The 17,554-nt window shown below is 46.4% G+C and overlaps 1 protein-coding gene across 1 annotated transcript in view; it reads right to left on the bottom strand.

Annotated features, from left to right (window-relative positions):
• Positions 1-17,554, bottom strand: part of emc1 (ER membrane protein complex subunit 1) — a 50,317-nt gene that overhangs the window by 28,187 nt on the left and 4,576 nt on the right. Inside the window, exons 4-7 of the mRNA XM_072478198.1 lie at positions 4,386-4,479; positions 3,579-3,707; positions 2,832-2,958; positions 2,147-2,296 (exon numbers count right to left, since the gene is read on the bottom strand). Of these exons, the coding sequence (XP_072334299.1) occupies positions 2,147-2,296; positions 2,832-2,958; positions 3,579-3,707; positions 4,386-4,479 (500 nt within the window). The remainder of the gene's footprint in view (positions 1-2,146; positions 2,297-2,831; positions 2,959-3,578; positions 3,708-4,385; positions 4,480-17,554) is intronic.

Raw genomic sequence — 17,554 nt, 5'->3', positions numbered from 1 at the left:
GTGTCCACTCATCTGGGAACACCAAAAACAGTTTTAATAACAGAAATACGAGCAAAATAGGGGGAACAGTGGCCTAGTTGTTAGCACTGCTGCTTCACAGCACCAGGGACCCAGGTTCAATGCCGGCCTTGGGTGGCTGCCTGTGTAGAGTCTACACCTTCTCCCTGTGTCTGAGTGGGTTTCCTTCGGGTGCTCCGGTTTCCTCCCACAGTCCAAAGATGTGCAGGTTAGATGGACTGGCCATGCTAAATTGCTCCTTTGTGTCCCCGAAAATGTGCAGGTTAAGTGGGGCTACAGGGATAGGTTGGGGGAATGGACCTAGGTCGGGTGCTGTTTCAGAGGGTCAGTGCACTCGATGGGCCTAATGGCCTCCTTGTGCACTGTAAGAATTCTATGATTAAATTATAAATAAGATTTACTCTACCCAAGAGAAGTCTCTGCAAAATTAATTTGGGGCCAGATGTGATACATCCAAGGACATTGAAGGAAGTGGGAATGGTAATTGCAAAAGTGTTGACCATAATCTTCGGTCTTCTCTCGACTCAGGTGTGGTGCCAGAGGACTGGAGAACTGCAAATGCTACGCCCTTGTTCAAAAAAGGTTACATGGATAACCTCAGTAATACAGACCGGTCAGTTTAACTTTAGTGGTGGACAAACCTCTCGAAGAATTTATTCAGGATGGAATTCGTAGTCACATGGAAAAAAGTGGGTTGAGTAAGAAGAGCCAGCATGAATTTCTAAAAGGGAGTTTTTTGAGGAGGTAACCGAAGGGGTCGATGAGGGTAATGCTGTTGCTGTGGTGTATGTGGATTTTCATAAGACATTCGATACAGTGCCACACAACTGACTAGTGAGAAGAATTATTACTCATGGATATAAAATTAGCTGAATAATAGTTCGATCCCGGCCCCAGGTCACTGTCCGTGTGGAGTTTGCACATTCTCCCAGTGTCTGCGTGGGTCTCACCCCCACAACCCAAATATGTGCAGGGTAGGTGGATTGGCCACTCTAAATTAGCCCTTAATTGGAAAGAAAATTAATTGGGCAATTTACATTTTTAGAAAAGAATAATAGGAAGCAGAGTGTAAAGGTCAATGGGTATTTTTCAGGCTAGAGGAAGGTTTGTAGTGATGCTCCTCAGGGGTCAGTACTGGTACCTTTGCTTTTCCTGAAATATATTAATGATCTAGATCTTGGTGTGCAGGGAACAATTTCAAGGTTTGCGGATGATACAAAACTTGGAAATGTTGTAAACTTTGAAGAGGACAATGCAGAACTTCAAAGGGGCATAGACAAGTTGGTGGAGGGGGCAGATAGGTAACAAATGAAGTTGAAAGCAAAGTGTAAGGTGATTTTGTTAGGAAGAACATGGCAATATAAAATATGGGGTAACATTCCCAAGGGGATTCAGGAGCAGAGGATCCTGGGTGATGTATAGATCATTGAAGATAGGACAGGTGTAAAGCATATAGTATTCTGGACTTTATTAATAGGAGCACTGGAGTACAAGAGCAAGGAGGCTATGCTCAACTTATACCTCAGCTGGAGTATTGTGTACAGTTCTGGACACCACACTATAGGAAGGATATGAACACATTGGAGAGAGTGCAGAAGAGATTTAGAAGAATGGTTCCAGAGATGTGAAACTTCAGTTACAAGATTAGATTGGACAGGTTGGGACTGTTCTCTTTGGAGGGAAGTATGCGAAGAGGATATTTGATAAAGATGTTCAAAATCATGAGGGGGCTAGACAGAGTAGGCAGGGAGAAACTGCTCCCCCTCGTAAAAAGATCAAGAATAAGAGGGCACAGGTTTAAGGTGGTTTGCAAAAGAAGCAAATGTGATGTGGGAAAAAAATGTTTTCACACAACGAGTGGTTCGGGTCTGGAATGCACTACCCGGAAGTATGGTGGAGGCAGGTTCAATCAAGGCATTCAGGAGGACATTGTTTCCATTCAAATAATCAACCAATGTGCACGAGTAGGAGGAAAAGGCACTTAAGTCACAAAACCTGTTTGGAGAGCCGGTGCAGACACAATGGCCTCCTTCTGCGCCATAACAATTCCATGATTCTGTAATTTGCGTCACATTAGCTCAGAGTGAAAAGGGAATGGGAGGCCTACAGAGTGTTACTCAGTGCTCACCTGTAAAACAACCTGCTCAGGTTCTTGAGCAGATTCCAATGGCAATATCCAAAGGGAGTGAGATTCGGTATCTATGCAGGTCAAGATTCCATCCCCAACAACTCCACAAAGATCCTGCAATCGTCGGATCCAGGGGGTCAATATAGTCACCTGATCATGGAAAACAGACATTTTTAATCAGGAAAGAAAAGGCCCTCTTCCTTAGTATCTCTGCAGGAAGGTTGGAGACAACTTGCAATGGATAGCACTCATCCCCAATGCAACACTCTCAGTATCATGGAGTTTAATAATGAGCCGAATATAGTTACAGATCCTGCATTCCCTTGCCATGGCTCCAACATGGCTGGCAAGGCAAGAGCAACGTCCCTCACACAAAATGAGAGTGGAAGGAAAAGTAATGTTTAAACATAATTCTAGGTATTTAATGTTTCAGCAATCACAGAGGGCTAGCACTTAGTAACAAGAGCCAACCAAGAGTGAGATCTATAGGAGCAAATCAGATCTTATTTGAAATCACATCAGTGACCACTAACTGCATTCCCACAATAAACATCATAGTTTTATACTTGCTTCGGTATCTATTGTATCTCCCTCGCCACATGATATTTTTCTCTTACAAGTTTCCTTCAATTGGAATGATCACATTTCCATTGCATGGAACCCCCATTCCCAAACCTGCCATCACCTGTTCGATAATTTTTCCATCGTCACTGTCGTACTGAACGATGACAAGATGAGAGCCAGCAACCATTCCTACTAGGTACACTGTGCCACTTCCTCCAGAGTATAGGAGTTGATACTGGACCGTCTCACTGAGTGGAAAAAAATAGAGGTACATTATATATCAGATAATCAACAAACCAATAAGTCCTGCCATCCTTAAGCATGCAGACAAGCAATTTTAACCTGAGATGTACTTCCGCTGCACAACAAAAACTGTTTACAAATTTCAACCCCCACCTATTCTGTGGCGAGATTCAGCATTGCAGGCATAGGGTGAAGGAAGTTACATTTTCCGTCAGTAGGAAAGCAGTTAATGACATGTTCCACGCACTAGTAGACAGTAGCTGCCCTTGTCAGGCATCCTGATTCAAAAGCAGGCCAAGACAGAGAAACTAGGGCACAAGCTGAAATAAAACTATTCACATATTTCATTTCAAATCAGCATTAGATGGCTCTGGGAGACTTTTCACCTGTAAAGTGGGAAGTTTGCAGATCATCAAACATAGCTCAACACCCCTTGCGGCTCTGCATCAGAATAAATATCAATTGTTGGGAAATGCACACATCAGGAGCATGAGCAAGTCACAGCGGGCTTCTATAAAGCTCCAACAGTAACCACTTCTCCCCAACATCGATTATTGATATTCAAAGCCATTTACATCAAATGTTAAATAATCAACCATCATGTCACTGTGCTACACTTCCTTACCTTTCAGGTAAAGCTTCACTCCATTTCTGATGTCCATTCGAGAGATAATGGAGTGAAATTGATGCTTTCTTCAAAACGGCAATGTGCCTGACTCCTTCAGCAAAGCCGACAAGGCAACCCGTCTGAAAACTGAAACAAACTTGGAAATTCAGAAAAGCAGAAATATTTTTTAAAAATAAATTTAGAGTGCCCAATTTTTTTTTTTTCCAATTAAGGGGCAATTTAGCATGGCCAATCTACCTACTTTGTGTTGTGGGGGTGAGACCCACACAGGCACGGGGAGAATGTGCAAACTCCACACGGACAGTGACCCGGGGCCTGGATCGAACCCAGGTCCTCAGCGCCATGAGGCACCAATGCTAACCACTGTGCCGTCCAGGTCAGGAGCTGACTCACAGTCCTCTCCCCAGTCTCAATGCTGGACAAGGGGGCAGAATGCATGATCTTCCTGCTCGGTTTAGCTCAACTACATACTGGATAAACTCAAGAAGCTAGTGGGGCAGGGTGCCACATAAAAGTAGTGTCTATGGGTGATGCCTTGAAAAAGAATCGATATTTCAGCAGACTAAGGACTTGGGCACTAAAAATTATTTTTATAGCAACATCTTTTAGGAATCCATCACGCATTCAATTACTCAAAACCTGCATAACTGAAATAGTAACAAGTGAACAAGTGCAAATGTTAGAAACAATGTGATCTCAAGTGTGCAGATGAGGAGCTGCAAGAGAATCCCTCACCAAGATTCTTCCTGTAATCAGTTCCGTCCACTTTTGGGTGTCAGTGCTTTAGAGCCACGCAGTTCTCACCTTCCAGTCTCGAGCAGGAACTCCCAGTTCAAGCCACCAATGTTTGTATCCCATGAGCGCAGCAACCGCCCTCCTCCTGACACAGTCAGTGCATCTGTGAAAAATCAAAGGTACTAAATCTCCCTGAACCCACAAGAATCTCTACGACTAAGTTTAATTAACAAAACACTTAAATGAATTACCGTAATAGTACAATGAAATTAGTTAATTCTTGCTTTTGAGAGTAATCCTGTGTTACCAAAGTTAATTCAGAATGGACCAACTGGGTTAAACCAGAATGGGACTAACATCCTTGCAGGGACTGGCTGCTCAATAGCACGGTAGCACAGTGGGTAGCACTGTTCCTTCACAGTCCAGGGTACAGGTTCGATTCCCAGCTTGGGTCACTGTCTGTGCGGAGTCTGCACATTCTCCCCACGTCTACGTGGGTTTCCTCCGGGTTCTCCGGTTTCCTCCCACAAGTCCCAAAAGACGTGCTGTTAGGTGAATTGGATATTCTGAATTCGCCCTCGGTGTACCCGAACAGGTGCTAGAATGTGGCGACTAGGGGCTTTTTCACAGTAACTTCATTGCAGTGTTAATGTAACCCTACTTGTGACAATAAAGATGATTATTATAATTATTAGAGGGGACAGGGTGTAAAAGAGGTGTTGTCACAATATTGATCAAGGAGCCAATTACTACCGTAAGGAGGTATGATATCTTAGCAGGCTCCTCAGTTGAGGCCCGATGGGTGGAATTTATCAATAAAAATGGGCCAATGTTGCTGGAAGCATACTATACACTCCCAAACAGTCAGGGAGCAGATATGTGGACAAATCTCAGAGAAGTGTAAAAATAATAGGGATTTCAACTTCCCCCAATATTAATTGTGATAGGCACAGTGCAAAAGGTTTAGAGAGGCGAAATTCGTAAAGTTCAGCCTGCACTTGGGAAATCCTACAAGGAGCGGACTGTACCCATTCCCTAATTTTAGGGAATGAAGCCTGGCAGGTGGCAGAAGTATCAGTGGGGGGAGCATTTGTGTGATAGTGACCAGAACTCAGTAAAGTTTAAGGTAGTTATAAAAAAGGGTAAAGATGGATCAGAAATAAATGGGTGAATTGAGGAAGGGCTGATTTTAACAGGATCTGGTAAAAGTGGACTGGGAGCAGCTATATGCAGGAAAATCCACATCAGAACAGTATGAGTCATTCAAAACATCAATAGAGTACAGGGCCAACTTGCTCCCATAAAAGGTAAAAGGTGAGACCTAAAAGTCCAGAGAACACTGAATGTCAAGGGATATTCAGGAGTGGATTAAAAAAATGGCACATACAGGGGGCTCAAAACAATGGATGTCCGAGAGTATCGAAAGCGCAGAGAGTACTAAAAAAGAAATTAAAGGGATCACGTGATTTAAGTGCGGGAGCAAATGTGTTTTCACGAGCTCATCTTTTAATCCTTTTATCCTGACGAACAACCCATAATTATTTGATCCTGGTATGATCTGTGCTATGTTCCTGGAAGATCTTGGCTAATGATCACTGTACTGTACTAGATTTGGGGGATTTGTTGCAAGTTGTGGTTATATGTATCCCCTTAGAACTAATGTCTTTGCAAATTTTTTCTCTATTTCTTTTTTGTTATTTTGGGGTTAAAGAATTGTTAACTGGACCCTGCAAAGGTCAGGCAGGTCTCATTTCCGAGAAAAATATGTTATGATGTGTCATTGGTGCCTCTGGTATGCCTGGAGTTGGGGGAGGTAGGTTTTGATGCACACCTGTTCAGGACACGAAAATCTTATCCTACATTTTCTCTGGCTGTATGAGCAATTGCTACAGATGAAGGTGTGTACCATTTTACCACATTTTCAAGGCTTTATCCTCTTCTTCCTCATTCTCTAGCTTATCCATTCATCATTTTTCCTTGTGTAAACAGAGACACCAAGTTTAATGATTAAGCTGAATCAAGTGTTGGTGTTCTGTCTTTTTCCGTATTCATTCAAGTACACAGAAGCATTTTTACTGTACTGCACCAGTTGTGAGGGCTTGTTGCGTTATTAGCAAAAAATGAAAAACTCTAAAATGAATTTTTTAATAAAAAAAAGAGGAGCCAAAAGGGTCATGTCGAAACACTGGTGGGCAAAATAAAGGAAAAATCCCACGGTGTTTTTTTAAAAAATATATTAATTTAGAGTAACCAATTCAGTTTTTTCCAATTAAGGGCAATTTAGCGTGGCCAATCCACCTAACCTGCACATCTTAGGGTGGTGGGGGCAAAACCACACCAACACGGGGAGAATGTACAAACTCCACACGGACAGTGGCCCAGAGCCGGGATCGAACCCGGGACCTCAGCGCCGTGAGGCAGTCGTGATAACCACTGCACCACGGTGCTGCCCCCCCCCCCCCCCCCCCCATTATCTCATAAGTATATTTAGGGCAAACGGGTAACCAGGGAAAGAATGGGGCCCATTAGGAACCAAAATGTCAATCTGTGTTTGGAGCCGGAAGACGTAGGTGAGGTAACTAAATTAGTATTTTGCATCTGTATTCACTATGGAGTAGGGCGATTGAGAGCAGGGATAGGGACTGTGATAAAAATGTGATAGAATTGAACAGATTAGCATTGAGAAGGAAGTGGTGTTAATGGTTTTGGAGGCTTAAAGTAGATAAATACCCAGGCCCAGATAAGATGCATCCTCAGCTGCTGTGTGAGGCAAAAGCGGAAAATGTAGGGCTCTGACATGAATTTTAACATCCTCTCTGGCCACAGGAGAGGTGCCACAGGGCTGGAAGACAGCTAATGTTTTAAGGACATCCATTATTCAAGAAGGGATGTTGGGAAAGAGCAGGTAATTTCAGGCCAGTGAGTATAACATTAGTGGTAGAGAAATTATTGAAAAAATTCTGAGGGACAGAATTAATCTCCAATTGGAGAAGCAAGGATTAATAAAGGATAGTCAGCATGGCTTTGTCAGGGGGAGATTATGTCTCACAAATGTGATTGATTTTTTTGAGGAGACTAGGTGTGTAGATGAAGGCAGTGCAGTTGATGTAGTCTACATAGATTTCAGCAAGGCTTTTAACAAGGTCCTGCATGGGAGACTGATTAAGAAAGTAAGAGCCCATGGGATCCAGGGCAATTTGAATCCAAAATTGGCTTGGCAGTAAGAGGCAGAGGGTGATGGTCGACGGTTATTTTTGTGACCGGAAGCCTGTGTCCACTGGTGCACAACAGGGATCTGTGCTGGGTCCCTTGCTGTTTGTAGTGCACATTAATGATTGAGACATGAACATGGGGCGCATGATCAACAGGTTCGCAGAGGACACAAATATTGGTGTGGTAAATAGGGATCAGGAAAGTCTTGGATAAGAGGACAATATAGATGAGCTGGTCAGAACAGTGCCAAATGGAATTTAACCCTGCAAAGTGGTAGGTGATGCATTTTGGGAGGACTAACAAGGTAAGAGAATATACATCAGTAGGACTCTAGAAAATACAGAAAACTACAAGGACCTTGGGGTGCACGTTCAAAGATCCCTGAAGGCAGCAGGACAGGTAGATAAAGTGGTTAAGAAAGCACATGGGCGACCGATCAAACCCCAGAACGGGAAAAAGTCTGGCATGGCTAGGGAGCTAGGGGCCTTCATGGAACAGATGAGGGTGGTGGACCCATGGTGGTTCCTGCACCCGGGAGAAATGGTGTTCTTGTTCTTTTCGCAGGTGCACAAGGTATACACCCGTATCGACTTCTTTGCAGTGGGGAATTCAGTGCTCCAGGGATCACAGGAACGGACTACTCTGCGATCGTTATCTACAACCACACTCCACATTATATGGATGTGAGATTGGAGACAGGCCGGGACCAGCGCCCCACATGGAGGCTGGACACGGACCTCCTGGCCGACAAGGCTTTCTGCCAAAAAATATCGCAGGCCATAGGGGATTACATTAATAACAACCAAAACGGGGAGGTCTCACCCTCCACGTTTTGGGAGGCACTGGAGGACATGATCAGAGGAGAGATCATAGCCTACAAGGCATGTAGAGATAGGGAAGAGAGGGTGGGCAGGCAACAGCTAGTGGACTCCATTCTGGAAGTCGATAGAAAGTACTCCAAGGTCCCGACCGTATGGCTGCTGGAGGAGAGGAAAAAGCTGCAAATGGACTTTAACCTGCTATCCACTAAGAAAGCAGTTTACCAACTCCGCCAGACACGGGGGACCTTCTACGAACACGGAGACAAGGCTGGAAGCCTATTGGCTCACCAGCTGAGAAAGCAGGCAGCCACGAGCAAAATAGCGCAGGTTAAGGATAGTACTGGTAGACTGGTAACAGAGCCAAAGGTGGTCAATCGGGCATTCGCGACCGTCTACCGGGGACTGTAGGGGGGGGGGGGGGGGGGGGGGGGGGGGGGGGGGGGGGGGGGGGCCTGGAAGCACCCATAGACCTGGGACAAATCATGGAGAGCATCAGCACATGCAGGCGGGGATGGCACCGGGACCCAACAGGTTCCCAGCGGATTTATACAAAAAATTTGCGCCCGTCCTGGCCCCACACCTAAGGGGCACGTTCGTGGACTCACTGGCAGAGGGCACCCTGCCCCCAACGGTAGCGCAGGCCACAATCTCACTGATACCCAAAAAAGATAAAGACCTGACGGAATGTGGATCATACAGACCCATTTCACTGCTGAACCTGGATGCAAAAATACTCACAAAAGGTCCTGGCCAAATGGCTGGGGGGGCTGCATACCCGAGGTGGTCACAGAGGACCAAACGGGCTTTGTCAAGGGGAGGCAGCTCACAGCAAACATCAGGCGGCTGCTGAATGTGATAATGACCCCCCCCCAGGGAGAGAACACCAGAGGTGATCGTCTCCCTGGACGCAGAAAAAGGCCTTCGACAGAGTCGAATGGAACTACCTCCGCGAGGTCCTGGAACGGTTTGGGCTAGGAGCTGGATTCACCGCCTGGGTGAGGCTACTGTACAACGCTCCCAAAGCGAGTGTCCGAACTAACACCACCAGCTCTGAATACTTCCAGCTACAGAGAGGAACAAGACAGGGCTGCCCCCTGTCCCCACTCTTGTTCGCGCTAGCGATCGAACCCCTCGCGATAGCCCTGAGGGACGCAAAAAGCTGGAAGGGAATCTGGAGAGGAGAGAGAGAGAGCACAGAGTCTAGTGACCTGCTCCTCTTTGTCTCAAAGCCACAAGAGGGACTGACGGCAATACTACAAATACTGAAAGAGTTTGGAACCTTCTCGGGCTACAAACTTAACCTGGGCAAAAGCGAGACATTCCCAGTGAACCCAAAAGGAGCAGGGACAGAGATGAAGGGGCTCTCGTTCAAAACGGCACAGAACAGATTCCGTTACCTGGGGATCCAAATAGCCAGAGACTGGACACAGATCCACAAGTGGAACCTGACCAGCCTGGTGGAGGAAGTAAGAAAAGACCTTCAACGGTGGGGCTCACTCCCACTCTCCCTGCCGGGAAGAGTGCAGACGATCAAGATGAACGTACTGCCATGGTTCTTCTTCCTGTTTAGATCTATCACGATCTTCACCCCCAAGGCCTTTTTCCAAAACGTAGACAGGCTAATCATGGCGTTTGTGTGGGGGGGATAAGAACCCGAGAATTCCCAAACCGACACTGCAAAGAGGGAAAGTCAGAGGGGCCTGGCTCTACCGAACCTACAATACTATCACTGGGCAGCAACGGCTGAAAAAGTGAGGGGATGGGTACAAGAACCCGACACAGATTGGGTACAAATGGAGGAAGTATCCTGTAAAGGAACAACCCTCCGGGCCCAGGCCACACCAGCACTCCCATCCTCCTCAACAAAGTACACAACGAGCCCAGTGGTAGCGGCCACGCTGAGAACGTGGACCCAGTTGAGACAGCACTTCTGGATAACCAAAATGTCCCCAATGGCCCCCATCTGTGACAATCACAGATTCCCCCCAGCCATGCTAGATACCACCTTCAAAAGATGGAGGCGGGATGGGGGCACACTGACAGTCAGGGACTTCTACATAGGGTGCAGACTGGCGACACTGGACGAAATGACGAGGAAGTGGAAACTAGCAAAAGGGCAGGATTTGAGACACCTCCAAATAAAGCACTTCCTCTGCAAAGAGACAGTAGGATACCCCGGGGCCCCAAAAAGCACACTACGAGAGGACCTGATAAGCACAAGCAGTGGGAAAATATACGGACAGCTACTGGACAGAGCCCGAACACCAGTGGACAGAACCAGACATAAATGGGAGGACGAACTGGGGACAGAGGTAGGATGGGGGCTCTGGAGCGAAGCACTGAGCAGGGTGAGCTCCACCTCCTCCTGCGCAAGGCTAAGCCTAATGCAGCTCAAAGTGGTGCACAGAGCACACCTGACCAGAACCCGAATGAGCAGGTTCTTCCCGGAGGTGGAGGACAAATGTGAGGGGTGCCAGAGGGGACCAGCCAACCACACCCACATATTTTGGGCTTGCCCCAAGCTTGCTGGGTTCTGGACAGCCTTCTCCGAGGCAATGTCCAAGGTTGTGGGGGTGAAGGTGAAGCCATGCCCAATAGTGGCAATCTTCAGGGTATTGGAGCAGCCAGAGCTACACATGGGGAAGGGGCGAACGCCCTTGCTTTCGCCTCCCTAATCGCACCGTGGAGAATCCTGCTCGGCTGGCGATCGGCAGCACCACCCAAAGCTGCAGACTGGCTCGCTGACCTCTCGGAATTTCTCCACCTGGAGAAGATTAAATACGCCAACCGAGGGTCAGAGGAAGGCTTCCTGGATACTTGGGGGCAGTTAGTCGGCCCGTTCCAAAACCTGTTTCAAGCCAGCGACGAGGAGAAAGCCAGGGGGGAAAAAAAGATGAATTTCCCCCCCAAAAAAGCATATGGAATACTTGCCTTTATTAGCCGAGGCACTGAACATAAAAGCAGGGAATTTATGCTGGAGCTGTACAAAGCACTAGTTAGGCCACAGCTAAAGTACCCTGTGCAGTTCTGGTTGCCACACTACAGAAAGGACGTGATTGAACTAGAAAGGGTGCAGAGCAAATTCAATCGGATGTTGACTGGGTTGGAGCATTCCAGTTACAAGAGAGGTTGGTTAAACTGGTTTTTTTTTCCCTTGGAGCAGAGAAGACTGAGGAGGGACCTGATTGAGGTGTGCTAAATTATGAGGGACATAGGTAGGGTAGATAGAACTAAACCTTAGTTGAGGGGTCAATACCCAGGGGGCAAAAATGTAAGTTATGGGGCTGGAGCTTTAGAGGGGATTTGAGGAAAAGCTTTTTCACCCAGAGGGAGGTGGGAATAGGAACTCATTGTCTGAAAGGGCGGAAGAGGCGGAAACCCTCACAACATTTGAGAAGCATTTAAATGAGCACATGAAACACCATGACATTCAAGGCTACGGACCAAGTGCTGAAAAATGGGATTAGAACAGTGGTTTTCAATCAGTGTCATGGGAGGGGTGCAAGTGTGCCGTGGCCACTGGCCATCCCGTGCACGTGCCCTTGCATCAAGCCACCCGACAAGCCCCAACTGTTTCTCTCATTGACCGCCCGGTTCCCATTATAACTGCCGTTCGCTTGAATGCTGCGTTCAAAGTCTGTTCTCTTCCCAACAGCTGCCAGGCGCGAGCCCCCCTCCCTCAGTTTGCACAGCAACAATCCCTAGCTATTAGCATTTATGCGATAACAACAAAGGAATCTTTGATTGAATGGCAGGTAGAAAGATCATTAATTTCCTTGTCCTTGCAACTGCACCAAATTCTGGGATCGACTATCAAATTCAATGGACAGTAGGTGGGCCCACTTGATTTTTTTGCTCAATGATCGGTTACGGTTTGCCGGACAGTGAGCAACTTATTCTAGTATTGGCAGGTTATTTTTTTAAAAACATGCTTCACTTGCAACTCTTTGGAATAAGGCGACATTTCCTCAGCATGTTTCATTTTCGGTGCTTTGAATGAGCTTTGTTCTATAAAATTGGAATGTTTTTCAGAAAGCTTTTGGAGTGGACAATATACGCTGGTCATGCCGTGAGGGAACAATGAAATCTCCGTTCCCCGTGAACTGATGATGGGAAATAATGTAGCTAGTGGTTTGTATTGGATAGAATGTTTTCAACAAGCAGTATGTAGCTGTAGTGGAGCTGCTTTGTGAAAATCGTAACATTGTAAAACTTAGACTGGTATAGGGTAACATAGAACATAACAGCGCAGTACAGGCCCTTCGGCCCGCGATGTTGCGCCGACCGGTGAAACCACTCTAAAGCCCATCTACAGTATTCCCTTATCGTCCATATGTCTATCCAATGACCATTTGAATGCCCTTAGTGTTGGCGAGTCCACTACTGTTGCAGGCAGGGCATTCCACACCCTTACTACTCTTTGAGGAAAGAACCTACCTCTGACATCTGTCCTATATCTATCTCCCCTCAATTTAAAGCTATATCCCCTCGTGCTAGACATCACCATCCGAGGAAAAAGGCTCTCCCTGACCACACTATCTAACCCTCTGATCATCGTGTATGCCTCAATTAAGTCACCTCTTAACCTTCTTCTCTCTCACAAAAACAGCCTCAAGTCCCTCAGCCTTTCCTCACAAGTCTTCCCTCCATACCAGGCAACATTCTGGTAAATCTCCTCTGCACCCTTTCCAATGCTTCCACATCCTTCCCATAATGCGGCGACCAAAATTGCACGCAATACTCCAAATGCGGTCGCACCAGAGTTTTGTACAGCTGCAACATGACCTCATGGCTCCGAAACTCAATCCCTCTACCAATAAAAGCTAACACACTGTACGCCTTCTTAACAACTCTCTCAACCTGGGTGGCAACTTTCAGGGATCTATGTACATGGACACCGAGATCTCTCTGCTCATCCACACTACCAAGAATCTTACCATTAGCCCAGTACTCTGTCTTCCAGTTATTCCTTCCAAAATGAATCACCTCACACTTTTCTGCATTAAACTCCATTTGCCACCTCTCAGCCCAGCGCTGCAGATCATCTATGTCCCTCTGTAACTTGTAACATCCTTCCGCACTGTCCACAACTCCACCGACTTTAGTGTCATCTGCAAATTTACTCACCCATCCTTCTACGCCCTCCTCCAGGTCATTTATAAAAATGACAAACAGCAGTGGCCCCAAAACAGATCCTTGTGGTACACCACTATTAACTGGACTCCAGTCTGAACATTTCCCATCAACCACCATCTTTTGTCTTCTTCCAGCTAGCCAATTTCTGATCCAAACTGCTAAATCACCCTGAATCCCATGCCTCTGTATTTTCTGTACTAGCCTACCGCGGGAACCTTATCAAACGCTTTACTGAAATCCATATACACCACATCAACTGCTTTACCTTCATCCACCTGTTTGGTCACCTTCTCAAAGAACTCAATAAGGTTTGTGAGGCACGACCTATCCTTCACAAAACCTTGTTGACTATCTCTAATCAAATTATTCCTTTCCAGTTGATCATACATCCTATCTCTTATAAACCTTTCAAAGACCTTGCCCACAACAGAAGTAAGGCTCACTGGTCTATATGAAATGAAAATTAATGAAAATTGCTTATTGTCACAAGTGCAGGAGCGGGTGCAGAGGAGATTTACCAGGATGTTGCCTGGTATGGAGGGAAAATCTTATGAGGAAAGGCTGATGGACTTGAGGTTGTTTTCGTTGGAGAGAAGAAGGTTAAGAGGAGACTTAATAGAGGCATACAAAATGATCAGGGAGTTAGATAGGGTGGACAGTGAGAGCCTTCTCCCGCGGATGGAAATGGCTGGCACGAGGGGACATAGCTTTAAACTGAGGGGTAATAGATATAGGACAGAGGTCAGAGGTAGGTTCTTTACGCAAAGAGTAGTGAGGCCGTGCAATGCCCTACCTGCAACAGTAGTGAACTCGCCAACATTGAGGGCATTTAAAAGTTTATTGGATAAACATATGGATGATAATGGCATAGTGTAGGCTAGATGGCTTTTGTTTTGGTGCAACATCGTGGGCCGAAGGGCCTGTACTGCGCTGTATCGTTCTATGTTCTAAGTAGGCTTCACTGAAGTTACGTGAAAAGCCCTTGGTCGCCACATTCCGGCGCCTGTTCGGGGAGGCTGGTACGGGAATTGAACCGTGCTGCTGGCCTGCCTTGGTCTGCTTTCAAAGCCAGCGATTTAGCCCTTGCTAAACAGCCCCAAGCTGTTACCGGGGTTGTCTCTATTCCCCTTCTTGAACATGGGGACAACATTTGCTATCCTCCAGTCTTCTGGCACTATTCCTGTCGACAAAGATGACTTAAAGATCAAAGCCAAAGGCTCAGCAATCTCCTCCCTAGCTTCCCAGAGAACCCTAGGATAAATCCCATCCGGCCCAGGGGACTTATCTATTTTCACACTTTCCAGAATTGCTAACACCTCCTCCTTATGAACCTTAAGCCCTTCTAGTCTAGTAGCCTGAATCTCAGTATTCTCGACAACATGGTCTTTTTCCTGTGTGAATACTGACGAAAAATATTCATTTAGCACCTCTCCTATCTCATCGGGCTCCACGCACAACTTCCCACTACTGTCCTTAACTGGCCCTACTCTTACCCTAGTCATTCTTTTATTCCTGACATATCTATAGAAAGCTTTAGGGTTATCCTTGATCCTACCTGCCAAAGCCTTCTCATGTCCCCTCCTGCCTATTCTTAGCTCTCTCTTTAGGTCCTTCCTAGCTAACTTGTAACTCGAGCGCCCTAACTGAACCTTCATGTCTCATCTTTACATAAGCCTCCTTCTTCCTCTTGACAAGTGTTTCGACTGCTTTAGTAAACCACGGTTCCCTCGCTCGACCCCATCCTCCCTGCCTGACAGGTACATACTTATCAAGGACATGCAGTAGCTGTTCCTTGAACAAGCTCCACATTTCCACTGTGCCCATCCCCTGCAGTTTTCCTCTCCATCCGATGCATCCTAAGTCTTGCCTCATCGCATCATAATTGCCTTTCCCCCAGATACAACTCTTGCCCTGCGATATATACCTATCCCTTTCCATCACTAAAGTAAACGTTATCGAATTGTGGTCACTATCACCAAAGTGCTCACCTACCTCCAAATCTAACACCTGTCCTGGTTCATTACCCAGTAGCAAATCCAATATGGCCTTGCCTCTCGTTGGCCTATCTACATACTGTGTCAGGAAACCCTCCTGCACACATTGGACAAAAACGGACCCATCTAAAGTACTCGAACTGTAGCATTTCCAGTCAATATTTGGAACGTTAAAGTCCCCCATAACAACTACCCTGTTGCTTTCGCTCCTATCCAGAATCATCTTTGCAATCATTTCCTCTACATCTCTGGAACTTTTTGGAGGCCTATAGAACACCACCAACAGGGTGACCTCTCCTTTCCTGTTTCTAACCTCAGCCCATACTACCTCAGTAGACGAGTCCTCATCAAACGTCCTTTCTGCCACTGTAATACTGTCCTTGACTAACAATGCCACCCCTCCCCCTCTTTTACCACCTTCCCTGAGCTTACTGAAATATCTAAACCCCGGCACCTGCAACAACCATTCCTGTCCCTGCTCTATCCATGTCTGCAAAATGGCCACAACATCGAAGTCCCAGGTAGCAACCCATGCTGCAAGTTCACCCACCTTATTCCGGATGCTCCTGGCATTGAAGAAGACACACATTAAACCACCTTCCTGCCTGCCGGTACACTCCTGCAACTTTGAAACCATACTCATGACCTCACTACTCTCAACCTCCTGTATACTAGAGCTACAATTCAGGTTCCCAATCCCCTGCTGAACTAGTTTAAACCCTCCCGAAGAGCATTAGCAAATTTCCCCCCCCCAGGATATTGGTACCACTCTGGTCCAGGTGTAGACCATCCAGTTTGTAGAGGTCCCACCGACCCCAGAATGAGCCCCAATTATCCAGGAATCTGAAACCCTCCCTCCTGTACCATCCCTGTAGCCACGTGTTCAACTCCTCTCTCTCCCTATTCCTTGTTTCGCTAGCACGGGGAACAACCCAGAGATAATAACTCTGTTTGACCTAGATCTAAGTTTCTGCCTTAGATCTGAATTCCTGCCTTCCATCCGTATCCCTACCTATGTGGACCACGACTTGGGGCTGCTCCCCCTCCCCCTTAAAGATCCCGAAAACACGATCAGAGACATCACGGACCCTGGCACCTGGAAGGCAACACACCAACCGTGAGTCTCTCTCGTTCCCACAGAATCTCCTATCTATCCCCCTAACTATGGAGTCTCCAATGACTAATGCTCTAGTCCTCTTGCCCCCTTTCTTTCTGAGCAACAGAGACAGACTCTGTGCCAGAGACCTGTACCCCATGGCTTACTCCTGGTAAGTTGTCCCCCCCAACAGTATCCAAAGCGGTATACTTATTACTAAGGGGTACGACCACAGGGGATCCCTGTACTGACTGCTTCCTCCCAGCCCCTCTCACCGTCACCCATCTATCTTTATTCTTCAGAGTAACTACATCCCTGAAGCTTCTATCTATGACCACCTCTGCCTCCTGAATGATCCAAAGTTCATCCAGCTCCAGCTCCCATTCCCTAATGCAGTTTCAGAGGAGCTGGAGATGGGTGAATCTCCCACAGATGAAATCAGCAGGGACGCCGTCAAACATTCTGAAGGAGGAACATTGCACTACCTTCCCTGCCATCCCCTCTAGATTAAAAAAAAAAGAGCTTACCTGGTATTCACTCTACCCCTTAGGTTAAAGGAGGTGGAAGGGTGGGGGACACTACAAGTGTAGTGTCTAGGGTTTAGAAACTGCCCAACTTAAATACAGGTAAAAATAAAACACTTAACCAGCAACCACTGCGCCCCACACAAAAACAGCAGTCAGCTGTTATTGGCCTGCGCAAACAATTTAAATCTTTACTACTTACCCAGCAGTCACTCTGGGTAAGGAATATCTGTGTAGCTCACTCGTGACCCGAATCTTAACATTAATTAAAGCAAACTCAACTTTACAAAATAGGAAGATGTTGAGGAAATATATGTGCCTGAATTTATTCTAATACCTTTTAGCTAAATCATTTTCACAAGTATGTATAGCAACAGCAAGGAGTCAAATATTGTGGATGAAAATGCCAAATCATGAACACTAAATTGCACCTTGATTTGTAGTTCTTACACCT

The sequence above is a fragment of the Scyliorhinus torazame genome, chromosome 16, assembly GCF_047496885.1.
Source record: "Scyliorhinus torazame isolate Kashiwa2021f chromosome 16, sScyTor2.1, whole genome shotgun sequence".
NCBI classification, from domain to species: Eukaryota; Metazoa; Chordata; class Chondrichthyes; order Carcharhiniformes; family Scyliorhinidae; genus Scyliorhinus; species Scyliorhinus torazame.
The sequence above is the reverse complement of the archived record's forward strand: the minus strand, read 5'-3'. Positions and strand labels throughout refer to the sequence as shown.